This window comes from Opisthorchis viverrini (genome assembly GCF_000715545.1).
Source record: "Opisthorchis viverrini unplaced genomic scaffold opera_v5_347, whole genome shotgun sequence".
NCBI lineage: Eukaryota > Metazoa > Platyhelminthes > Trematoda > Opisthorchiida > Opisthorchiidae > Opisthorchis > Opisthorchis viverrini.
Window position 1 is genome coordinate 380,912 of NW_008751997.1, and position 13,414 is coordinate 394,325.

The 13,414-nt window shown below is 45.0% G+C and overlaps 1 protein-coding gene across 1 annotated transcript; it reads left to right on the top strand.

The window, feature by feature from the left end:
* Window positions 1–673: 673 nt before the first annotated feature.
* T265_10162 (hypothetical protein) lies at window positions 674–9,241 on the top strand (the record flags this gene model as incomplete). The annotated part of the gene is made up of 4 exons (XM_009176452.1): window positions 674–817; window positions 2,087–2,277; window positions 8,719–8,967; window positions 9,196–9,241. 4 exons carry the CDS (start codon window positions 674–676, stop codon window positions 9,239–9,241), a joined length of 630 nt encoding a protein of 209 aa, XP_009174716.1.
* Window positions 9,242–13,414: the final 4,173 nt, after the last annotated feature.

The following is a 13,414-nucleotide window of genomic DNA, read 5'->3' on the forward strand; positions in this document are numbered from 1 at the left end:
CCAATCTAAACGTCACTAAACATCTTTTGGCATGACCGCTCCTTAGTGGTTGATGGTCCTTGTTCGAGACAGTATTCCCTAATCCTATTAGTTTGTTTTCCTATGGTATCAGCGTGTGCCCAGCGTCTGCTGAAAGGTGCTTGGTACAGAGTTTGTGCAAACCCTAGATACTGAATAATAGGCAAGCGAACTCGCGGTCTTCTTGTCCCCGACGGCTGTAGTTCAAGGTATTTTTAAGAAAAAATCGAAGTATGTTGCCCTGGTGCCCATCTGGATCTGATTCCATTGTATTCAGTATTCATGGTAGAATAGTGGCAACCTGTTTGTTCACATATCAGATATCCAGGGTTCTACTCGCAGTAGGAACAGGGTTATACAGTGCCGATGAGTCGAGTCCGCGATGCGATGATCGTGCTTAGATAGAAACAGGATTTCGGTGTCCCACAACATCCTACAGAGGTTCTCAACGGCACTTAGTTCTCAGAAATAAAGAGCGAACAGGTTGCTTCCCATTGCTTGTGATCGATCACGCAGCCAGAGAGCGCAGTATGCAATAGACCCTGGAGGTTGGTCTACGTGCCCTGAAACTGTTATATCAGTCTGGATGCGCAGTATAATTCAGCCCGTAGCGGTCACAAACCTCTAGGGTTTTCAGCTTCTCAATAGAGCCCTTATGGCTGTAGTAGTACCGTTCCGGTGCCCAGCTGCCATGCCACTCAAAGGAAGCGCGAGAGCTGGGATACTGCCAGGTTGCCCAAGCCTAGACAGGGAAAGTCGAGCGCCAAAGATCGGGTTCGAAACACGGACCTTCCGGTCAGTAATTTCGTGCTCTAACTACTTGGACAATCTCGCCCCCTGAACCTGATATGTAGGGGTCCTCTTGTCTGCTGCTGACAATTTCGCATCTAAAAATGCAAATGTTGCGTCTGAATGATCCTCCCCCGACCACAAACCACTGATTATTACTGACAGTGATTGATATCAGTGCGTTCGTGTGTACCTCGTGCCATTCGATTTAGAAGGACTTTTTCAGGGATCTGGGGATTACAGCCCTTGGTTCAATCGGTCCTGTTCAACTGCTAAACACCAGTTACCTTCTTGAGAAAGCAAACTACGTATGAAAAGGATTTACTGAGGTAAAGACGCTCCAATTACGCTACAATAGACCAGTTCACTGCGGTCACTCCCACGAAAATCGCGCACAGAGCGTCCAATCCGTTTGTCAACAGTTATTTCTGGACCCGGTTTAGAAGACTGTGTGTGGAGAACAAGCTCAGGCAAACCCATCGTTGCAAGGGTAACTCTGTTCCAAATCAAACTATGGAAATTCCTACGGCATCGCAGATAGCAGGCGTTTGTGGACTAACCGAGATCGAATTGTACTTGGTTCCCCATTTTCGAGAAAGTTGCTCCCTAAATAAGATTCTAGCACAAGTAATTGTGTTTTTTGCTTCCAAATGTGACGAATCAAGAAAACAGTTCATGGATCCATCGCAGCTGCCAATCAGAAAGGGAGCAGCTTTGAATGACGAGCAATGTTCACCAGGTGTTTAAAAAGTCGAAAAAGTAGTAGATATTGAATGCAGATGCTAGTCTGTTTAAAGCCCTGTGAAGGTTTCGCACTCCTTCCCTAAAAGTTATACCTATGCTTGTCTACCAGGAGTAAGATCTCTCTTTCAAAAGCCTGGTTATTTGACTGATGAAAGCTCCTATATAACTCTTTTTTTTTGGGGGGGGGGTCATCAAGCCATTCTCATTTTAGTGACTTGATCCTACTTACAAGGTGAGTGAAGCTACAGTTGACTTTCGAATGTAGACGATCATATTCCTGTCTGGTGGTCTGCGAAACGGCAGTCGGAAAATTACAGGTTCGAGGTCCTCGGGAAAACTTGTTACATTGTTGTTTGTAGAGTTGTTATAGAGTTTTGTTGTAGAGTTTGGGAGTTGGAACTCAAAGATCTTGTTTCTTACGTTTATTTATATCTCCCTCTCTCGATAGCTAGATTGGCACCAGTATGAGCTGGAATTCACCGCCAGCCATGTTCTCGGTTGAGACGCAATTATCACACCGGTTTTCTCTCCACAGCTTATCAAACTGGAAGATGGGACTCTGAAACTGTTCGCTGAAAGAGGACGTGTTCTCGAAACACAAATCAGCTACAGGATGGCGACAAAGAGGACGTCAGAACAATCAGACCGCCGTCCTCTGTGTCAGGATATCAAGCTGCGTTTCCTACCTTTTAATCGTTGTGGCAGCGTTGTGACGCCTGTTTTGGGGTAAGTAGAGTAGGTCATATTTGAAAGCCGATTGGCGCATATATACCCTAACATAGACTTCAGCCTTTTGAACTTTTTACGCATTGCGTCCATTCACAATATATTTCTGACCTGTGCCAGTTTAGGTTTATCCTACCAATTCCACAAGTAAATTTGTCAGTTAACGCATAAATTATGATACATTTCGAAACAGAACGTGTGAAACTGTGAACGAACTGGGCGGCGGGTCACTTGTTTTCGAAACATAATCGATCAGAGTCACATGATTCGCTCTACCTTGTGAGTTTTAGGCTAACATTCTCACATAAATAACCCAAGGTTTAGGTGGCTGGAAGATAACATCCATAGCCAAAAATGCAGCGCAGTTCACGGACGTAAAACATAACGGCTAGTTTTTTGTTGCTGAAAACTCCTCGACAGCCCACGACCGGTTTCGCCCTTCTTGGGGCTCATCAGGTAGGCGCAGTCCCCGTGTTTCCGTCAACCTTATGTTCTACTTGAACTCAAATTGGACTGTTTTCGAGACATACACTCATATGCTAATCTATTTGGTTTTCATGAGAGACTCAAGTGAATCTCTGGGGAACTCGGGGACTGCGCCTACCTGATGAGCCCCAAGAAGTGCGAAACCGGTCGTGGGCTGTCGAGGAGTTTTCAGCAACCTTGTGAGTAGTTTCCTTTATAAAAATATACTGCGATATCTCGAATATCGTGCCAACTGAATCATGAGGCGGCCTGTGTGCAGCACATTCATTTGTGGAATATCATAGACGGGAGATTCAGTTGAGTCTCTCGTAACAACCAAACTGATTTGCAAATGAGTGTATTTCTCGATAACGACTAGTTCTTCAGAGTTTGAAGTTAACCCACATTCGACCTTTGAGATAGCTGGAATCGAAATAATCAGCTTTGTTTTAAGTGGTTCGCAGGCAGTGAGTAGTTTTCAGATGTTCAACTGGGCATCCAACTCATAAATGAGTTTATTCAAAACCATGGTCTGGCTGTTCCCTTTCAATGATGGATTGCTACCGCTCTTAGATTGGCTGGGACTCCTTCACATGTATCAACAGGCTGTAACTCAGCTGATTCGTCTGAAACCCTGCAGCTTGCCAGAGTCGAATACCAAGAGGACAGAGGTCGATGAGGTTCAACAGTCACTGCAAACACTCTCGCCTGTTGCTGTGCGTACCACGCGAGTAACGTGAATTTTGGTACTTATGTGGAAATGACGGTAATTGAATATTCAAATTACTGGCTGGGAGGTGGCGGGTTCCAGGCTCCTTGGAGTTTCTTAAGATGCCCACTGCTGATAACTCCCAATAAGAATGAAACCACTCTGCAGCGTTTCTCGGCGTTTCTCCAGCGTAGATCAGTTTCACTTGCACGACTGAATCTCCACCAAAATCCCTCAATATCTCCACACTCCCAAAAAGACCGGTTAGTGTGCTGTCTTGCTATAAAGTTTGGAGAAAAGCCATATGATAATCGGAGTTGAAACGACCCGTTGAGATATAAATTACGCCAAACTACGCGCTCCCCAATGAGTTTTACTTTCTTGAACGTACAAATCTAGATGACCCAGGCGAATGTGATTAGACAAGGTTTATAACCTGGGATCAAACTGCTACCATGCGGTTAGCACCGCTTGAGATATGCATCTATTGCTTATCTAATGATTAATTGAGCGGAAGACCCTGTTCCTTTCACCATTTTCTACGATAAACTTATTAGGGTTCTGTCACCTTTCACTGTAAAGGCACATTTATTAAGGAAACCGCAAGTTTCGAAAACAGTGGGTTATGTGAGCCGAACAGATGTACCCTAAAATTTATCGAGTAGAGACGTTTATCGCCACAGTCATTGTGCGACACATGAACACTTGGGTGAAAATGGCATCTTCAAATTCATTTGTCTCAAACACACACTGATAATGAATCTGTTTGACGAACAAACAAGCCTGTTGACTTTTAATGTGCGCACCGCTTGTTGTGCGCGCACAATCGATCACGTCTAAGTACGCGTGCGTAAACTTGACCAATCAATACTGATCGATCACTAGCTACCTCTAATGAATAATAGCATCAACTACTGCGGCGTCTGCTTATGTTAGTTAAACAGCGTGATGACAGAACATGGTGGTGAAATGTCGTCAAAACTATGGCGTCGTCTGTTCGAACTGTGCTTCACTGTGCTTGTGGTTGACATTCGTCAGAAGCTTATATGTAGTCACAGATCCAAATTAAAAAAACAGCCCACTGTTTTGAATTCACGGTGATCAAATATGCCAAGTATTCATAGCTTGTCGCTACGGTCCCCTAGAAACACTTTCCAGGGAACTCGGAACCTTTCCTAGTGGGATGTTGAATTATATTTAATGTGGGGGCGAGATGACTCAGGGGCGATATGGTTCAAGGGGTTAGAGCTTGAATTTACTGACCGGAAGGTCCATGTTTCGAACCCGAACTCCGCCTCTCGAATTACCCAATCTAGGCAACCTGGCAGTATCCCAACCCTCGTGCTTCCTTCGGGTGGCATGACAGCTAGGCATCAGAGGGGTGTTATAGCTGAAGGATATTTTGATGGGGACGATTTAAAGAGCTTTCTTTAGTTGGCGATAGAAAATGCTCCACAAACGAGAGATTCAGCTGGGTTCGCAAATGAGTGTATATTCGCTAATTTCGTGCCATTTGGTTTCAAGCAGAACATAAGGTTGACGGGAACTCGGGGACTGCGCCTACCTGATGAGCCTCAAAAAGGGCGAAACCGGTCGTGGGCTGTCGACGGATTTTCAGCAACAAATGCTCCACTCTGTCTGAGGTTACTTCTCCTGCACTTCAGTCCACCTTCATTCTAACGCAAAAAGATGGAACTGCAAAATGGCCCTTGGACTCCGTCATCAAGTCCATTGCGAGTTAGGGTATCTTCCTCATCCTTCTAAACTGGAGAAATCAGCAATAAACAGGCTAGAGACATGAGACCATTCTAGAAGTCGTCAATCAAGAAGCCAATTAACAAGTGTCCACCTGATGTAAATTCCGTCAATAACACTGCAGAGTTTACTAGTGTGAATCTCCCTGAACATTCGAGAGAGGCGTACTGTCGATTTATAGTAGGGAAAAAGCAGTCGTGCAGTCCTCATTGGTCGTTTGGCGCACAGCGACTCCACAGACAGGAAAAAGTATGCCGAATTCCTAAGTCTCCCTACTCTACCGACAACTGTATGACTAACCCTCGTTGTCGTGTTTGAGTCTCATTTGGTCTTGGGGAACCCAGCTTACATCTCACTGCTAGGAGAATTTTTCGGAAAATTAACTGGGTTGAGAAACAACTGCATTTCTTAACAAGAGCATTGTGCCAGTTGGCTGTATGATATGGATCAGTTCGCGAACAATTATTAGAGTGCAAGTGTCCCTTACAGTGAACAAAATTAAAGCGTAACAAAGTCCTCAATTTTCGAACATCACGAGGAATGAACATACGAATCTATGATGGCGTGATTAATCCAAAGTGTTCTGGATGTGACATTTAATTGCAGTAGTATCGGATCTGTAGTAGCTTCTGTAGTAAGCGCTCAGCTATAACATCCTTCCTGGGCATAGCTACCATGCAACTGGAATGAAGCACGTGGATTAAGGTGCTGCCAGGCTGTCTACTCCTTGACAGGAGCAGCCCAGAATTGCGGGTAGCTTTAATTCACTAGTCGAACATTCAAAAAGTCCTGACCTAAGACGCCGTCTTTCCGAGGTCTGTAGCTTCATGGGAACAGATAACGAAATTTTCAAAAACATCGCGTATCGATTTTTCGGCTTCAGCATGCCAAAGCGTATCATCTCTATTTGTAGTCGAATAATTCAACAGTTTACAGATAAAACTGGCTCTATATCGCTTGTGAGTGAACGGTTCCACTTGACATCGCTCAGACAGTTGGAGTGGAATTGGCGTGATAGCATCTATTACTGAGGCGGGTTATGAGTAGCACAATCTTTACTCGGATTGCAATGTCCCCTGCTCGGCTTTTGTGCCCGCGCCTTGTTCAGGGCGAGTAGCTCAGGTACTCTGTATGGTTGTTAGTCCGTCCGCTAAGCTTGGAAGTTTGATTGCAAACCGTTCTTCAGTTCACTGACGATTTCACTGGATGCAGCCCAATGCAGTGCATTTTAGTATATCTATTTTTCAAATCAAAAGTTTGTTGCCTTCCACGTATGACGAGAAGCTGAAAGGGGGATAAGGCCCTGAAGAGAACCATTCATGAAGTTTCTGGAAATTCTTCGATATTCCACACTCAGTTTCGTTCTTCTTCGGGCTAGTCGGCTAGACGTAGTCCCTGGGGTTCCGTCAGCCTTGTGTTCTACTTGGATCCGGGTTGTACGAAATTCAATAACCGCACTCAATTGTAAACCGATTTGATAGACTCAACCGAACCTCAGCTGAATCTCTCTTTCATGATACCTTTCAACTGAGTACACTGCACGGAGACCAACTCAAGTTTCTGCTGGTGAGATATTTGATGCTGTAAGGAGTCATAAACTAGAGACCCACAAGAGATTCTCTTCCGTCTATCTTCAAAACAAAACTGGCGTGAAAATTTGTAAGTTTTGTGGGTTGGGCCTTTTCGATGAACTCCAGCAGGTTCTGTCGACATTATGAATGCTATCGTTTGGAAGAATATTGCTAAAGACTTGAATTAAGACGATGAACCTTGTGAACTAATTTTTATCGCACTTTGGACAGGCGTTACGAAGCAGAACTCACAGGCTCATCAGCGGTGTCTACATGCACAGAGTTACGATGCACATTTGTCGTCTGTATTTGGCTGACTGGTTGCCCGATCGTTCTTAGGTCATGTATCCGGATTGAGCTTTCTGCATTCAATTTGCACGAGAATGTGTGGAGTTACAACTAAAAATTGTATCTATCCTTCTCAGTGCTGTCACATACCAGTAACCGGGGCGACGACAACTAAAAAAGCCCTCGGTTACCATTCCTATCGGATATCCACCATAGGTTGTCGTATGGTGTGGCTATTAAGCTAATCACGAATTCCCTTTGGTTACCAATGACTTTGCGGTCCATTGATCGTTTTCGGATTTAATTAGATCAACTTACTTACGTGTAGGTTTATCAACTCAAGTCGATTTCAAAGACAGGTAAGAAACAACCAATCAGAGAATATCACAAATTTTTAAACCAATAGGATGATTACGAAGTAACTCATTCAACTTCCAGAAATGGCCAGGAACCGACGAGACTACCTAGTCGCCCTGATGTGTTAGGCTATGGTTTCTGCGACCACTGTACCGTATTTACGTGCTCACACTGTATGTGCCTCGACACTACTGATCAAGAAAACCGATTGAAAGTCAATGCAAGTCCACTACTTAGCTCAGCAAACAGTTTAACAGCCGCCTAAAGACAACCGACACCCTCTGCCTCATGTCCGCATTGACTCACGGCATTCACATCATCCGCGTGATGATACAGCCCACTCCTCTCACCAAATCACACCGCTGCTTGATACTGTGCTCTCCAACCTCACAAAGTGACCTCGTACGTCAGACTTTTCTCGGGCTTCGAATTGGTCTTTCGCTGGCTGTGTTGCGCAAGCCAAGAAAGGGGTGACTCCAGCTCCAGCCCTAGCGTCCTTCCTCTCGTGGTTTTTCATGTGCGTAGGGGTGATTCCATTCCATTTGTAGCAATCGGTTTATCCTTATTAACTTCTTACCTCCAATACAAGTCGGTGTGGTGACGGAAATAAACACGAAGACGCATGAACCCATGATAGTTTGTTCTTTAAGTTTCCTTTGGACGCCAAAACGTTTGTGATGGGATACATTTTGTCAAAGTCTCAGTTTCCTTTCAACGCTCCACGGCCACAATAAAATTTAACTCGCGTTCATCCAATTCTCTCCTTTCAAACAGTAGCTTACCCAATTTGGCTTCTCCACTTTTTCCCTCAGGGATTTATTTGAAAGAGTCTAGTTTATGCAACCAAATTCCCATAGACCGGGTTTAAACCTTGCATATGTTCAGGTATTTAAAAGGAAACTCAATTTTACCAACGCAGTGTGAAAGATGTCTATGCTTTCAAAGAGGAATCTACTCACAGGGCTGCTGAAAAGGCCAAGACCGATTAGGACTCATCAGACAGGCGTAGTCCCCAAGTCTTTTCCGTCTGCCTTAGATCCATGCCTTGTCTGGGCATGCAGTGAACAATCAGATCGCCGGTTTGAACTACGTGCTCAAGATAGAATCGAATAGTGCCTCATCAGACAGGCGTAGTCCCCAAGTTTTTCCCGTCAGTCTTAGATCCATGATTTGTCTGGGCATACGGTAACCAATCAGATCGCCGGTTTGAACTGCGTGCTCAAGATAGATTCGAATGGTGTTTGTTTAGATAACAGCATAACCATCAAGTACCATGATATCGATCTTATCATCCAGATTCCGCGGCCCAATGCAAAAGAAGGCGTACAACATGCCAGATCAATTGTGTTTCATTCAGTTGCTGGCGGACAACGCTCAGGATTCTCCAAACTACGCCACAGACTCCGGCGGGTTCCACTACATGGAAATCCGCATGCTTGACTATTGTGATATCTACCAGTTGGTGTTCCCGTTTCTCAACTCCCAGTGCCCAACCGCTTATCGCAAGGACGTCTGGATTCGTGTAAGCGTCATCAACGATAAAAAGTACGTTTGTTGACTGACTCATCATTCTCAAGTCGGTCTGTGTTCCAAACTGTAGGGGTGAAGGTAGGCAAGCTCGTCATTCAGATCTTTTGCAGATATGCTCCGCCAGTTGTGAAAAAAGTGCACGTGCCAAAAGTTAAGCCCCACCACTTTTTACCAGCTGCAATTTAACGTACGCACACAACCTTGACCTATTTTTGATGAAAACAATTCCTTATCCACATCTAGACTCATTTTGTGCAAAAGTTTACTCCATTCGGACGTGAAACCTTAAATGACCTTTATGACGCTATCAACTCTCGTTCATAACAAGGAGACGGTAGTACGTTCTTTGCAAAGCCACGGAGTGATGCATCGGCAACGCTTATTCAGCAGTGGCCACCAAATGACACTTTCAACTGTTTCTGACAGGTGGAGGTGTAATGCCCGACAGTGTTGGCAAGAAATCGGTTTTCAAAAGGGAACTCGGCTGGAGCGGTCTAGGATGGAGTTTAGGACAGTAATTCTATTCACTTATCGCTGGTACAAAAATTTGGCAGAAATCAAATTTTGCTCAGAGGAATTATCCAATAACCACACGACCGCTGTTGACTGGAAGAGCTCTCTTCGCGAAGTTTGCACCTGGGGGCTTTTGCAGACTCCAACAATTATCGGCGGCCCAGATCTACATGTCGAGATCGATGAAACGCTAAATCCTCTCTTTTCTAATCTTTTTGGGTGGAGAGGGTTAATTTTTTGGCGGGGCTTATCTGGAAAAGAACACGTCTTTTTCAGTAACCACTTTCTAATCTTTTTGGGTGGAGAGGGTTAATTTTTTGGCGGGGCTTATCTGGAAAAGAACACGTCATTCTTCAGTAACCACGTTTTTATTAGTTATCCTGCATCGTTTATCTAATTTTCGAATTAAATCAGACAACACGTAGGTAAGGACACGGGTGTATATTGTGCATTCGGCCAAGGAGGTCGGCCTTGTAGCTGATACGCATGCGACTGAGTCACGTGTTCAGTCATCGCGGTAACGTTCACTTGCGGATAGACACGCACGCGTGCCAACCAATCAGACACGCATCAAATCAGCCACTAACGTCACAAGCCAGATCCGTGGTGGATTGACAAACGGACACGCACACGCCCAAACCCTCTGACACATTCAAGCAGCTACTGCATTTCCCATATCCCCATGTTCAGAACAAAGAAATTCGGATCCTGAACTATAACTCAGGGGCACCCGGGTGGTCCGACGCGGACAGGAGTGTATACTCATGGTAAGAAGCGTGTCACTTGACAAACAGGCTTTATTCTCAATCCAACACTATTTACGAGTATGATGAAAACGCTTCAGCAGCTCATAAGGGTTTTCGTCCTTCTGAAGGCTGAGTTGTATCTGAACGTTTGTTCATTGTTCACAACAGTAACGTCAGTAGAATATTAATTGAGTGATTTGACATGAGTCCGTCATTATCACAGAAGCCCTCAAGGATAAAAGCATCGATTTAGGGCCGGTAGATGTTTCAGGGAACACACTATTCCTTAGTTCCATGTGTGAGAAGGTACTGGACAATTCCAGGACATGACTGCTCTCTTTGAATGAAATCATCCACTCTGTTGTTCAGTGTTCTCGAAGAGATTCTGAACACAAAGCGATCAGTCATGGCAAACGGTTTTTCTAATCCTGTGAACGTGAGTCCCACCTCTATGCTTCTTTCTGCACTCTAGTAAGGAGCTTTGTCAAACTGAATTCCAAGTTGTCTGTTGCACCTCACCCGTAAGAGACTGCCGAAGACTCCTCAACCGGTATCCAACCACGGTGAAAAAGGTATCACATCCGAAGCCAGCCGCACCATCCATGGATTGGCTTTCCGATAAGATGGGTCGATCTGTCTCATCCAGTGGCAATGAGACCGACATTAGTCCCATTTCTGCGGAGATGTTGAACGACAGTTCTCCTCTGGACGACGATCTATCGCCTGTGTGTCATCTCACCGTCCAAAGGCACAAACCAACGACGATACCAAACATCTGTCAAAATGTGTGCAGAAAGAGGTTGGTTTCCGAAGGAGGTCTTCAGCCGGAAAGGAATCATGATCGATTGACTTACTCAAACAATTGTACGCCCAGAATGACTAAACGAAAGCCTATGTCTGAAGAATCTGGAACACCGACAGATGGACTTGCATTCGGAATACATCAACGTGACTCTTCCTCGGATGCCTGGAAACCGGGAACCAACAGTAAGCCGGTCTTTTTAACCACCAAATACGTAATAATTCACCTGTTTTCTACTGAGGGTGTCCTTACATCCTTGATGCACACGTCGTCGGATAATGGAAGGCTGGATCGTCCGAGCCAAAATTAACTCTGTCAACTTCATTCATCGCAGTGAATGTATGACTTTGTCAAAAGCATTGACGCGTGTCTGGATGGCTAAATTTACACACAATAAAATAGTAATCACAGCAGAGAAGTGATATAAGCTCACTGGGTGTTCGAATTTACATTGGAGATTGCGAAATTCCGCTCAGGGCCGTGTGCAGCAATCTGTCACCCCACTCTGATGAGTTTCCCACCGACCAGGATTAGTTCAAAAGCTGTTTTATAGGGATTTATTTTTTTAAGACGGGTGAACTAATGACCGAAGAGAAGCTACTGCGGCTACCCAGATATGTCCAGTACCTTGAATAATTAACGAAACTTTTCGGGCAATCTGAGCATCGCAGAGAAAAAGTAAAGCACGCAGATATGCCCACAATTTCAGGCTGACCATATCTCGAGCAATATCAAACAAGCACTTCAGTCGTACTTATAGGACAGCTCAAATATGTGGGCTGTGGACAAAACCATGGATAGTGTTCTAGACGGGGTCTCAGCTTTTCTTTGATCTTTGTGTCACTGATAGGTTAAGTTGTAGCTGCAGTGAAATCCATATTGTTGGATCAAGCGCTCACATCGCTCAAGCGATGTGATGTCCGTCAGTTGAGATGTGAACGTTCAGAAGCATCCAGCTTGCGGTGATGAAGTAGTGTTGAAGCACTTGCCTCACGTGTCCGGAGTTAAAACTCCGGAACAACCATGAATATACACTGCTGACGAGCTGTAATAAGAGGGTCCCGCGAGCCCAGAGCTTCGCCCCTTTGGTGTGGACTCATCGAACTGATTGCACCAAGACGGGAGCATGACTGTTTGGGAGCGAGTGACGTAAGCCCGAACAATTCGGTCAGTGCATTAGAGGCCAGTCAACTTGGACTGCAGGTGACGCCAGACTGAAATTCCGCATGCTCCGTTCCGGTCCACATTGCTGTTTGTTAGGACCAAGGAATACGGGTATCGTACACCGATTACTACATCTTCCTCTGCACTGCGTCAGTTCACTATTCTGTTACAATGGAGGATAATGCAGTTGGGTGGTACGACACCCTGACAACCGGGAATGAGTGGTCGACCCAAATATTGTTAGACTGGCTTCCATGGGTACCGAACGTCTCGATCGAAGATTTCGTCTTGTCTTACGTGACAAGGAGCAAAAGGCATTATGTTCAGACGTCAGATCCTAATAGTTACTCCAACATCCCTGCGAGCTTTCAACCAAACTCCACGTCTATCTTATCTTACAAAGTGAGCTGTTAGTTGTGATTCAGGGCTGTAAGATGTCGAAAATTCAAGTACGGAAGACCAGCCCGTGATCGTGAAAACGCCTTTTATTGAGTGTTTTTTACCCTCCCCGTGCACCAGAAAAACGATCACTAGGTTGTCTTATCTGCACGTCATTGATGAACCGGTCAACTACTAAAATGATTTTTTTAATTCTGCGACTCCCCAAGGTAATTTGAAATGGCAACATCTCGAAAAGTTCGTCTTCTGGTTGCTCCTTTGAAGTCAATTAGCACCGCCAAATGTTTTCACCGTTGTACTGTGCCCACAAGAACATGAGAAGTGTACAATCTGAGTTGAGTGATTTCTTTTCGGTCACAGTAAGACCTCACAAAGATGGCCTTGAGCAATAGGCGGGCACCGAGCTAAATGTTACGTTCGTGCGTAAGAATGGGCTGAAAATACGGATGGACTGTTACAGTCAGGACTGCAAGTCCGAGTAAGCACCGTCTTGGCGCTATGAGGTGCAGTTCAGTTGAAAAATTCTCCACTGCGTTAACGTTAGCACAAAGTTAAGTCATATTTCCAGGCAGCCTGCTTGCATCCCACTATCATTGGGCTGTACAGTATACGTTTCACTGGATACGTCGTACTCAGCAACTTCCATAGAAAACTCGACCGTTTGTTTTCTATTGTCTTTTCAGCACTGCCGGCAAACGGTGCCGCACAAGACCAGGGAGAGTTTGTGATCACGGTAAGTCTACGGAGGCCCACATAGTGTAGGGAGTTCTTGTGCCCCGGGGTTCTTAGCCATAACTCATAAATTTTCTCTCTGACAGAGTCTGTTTTGATGTTCAAC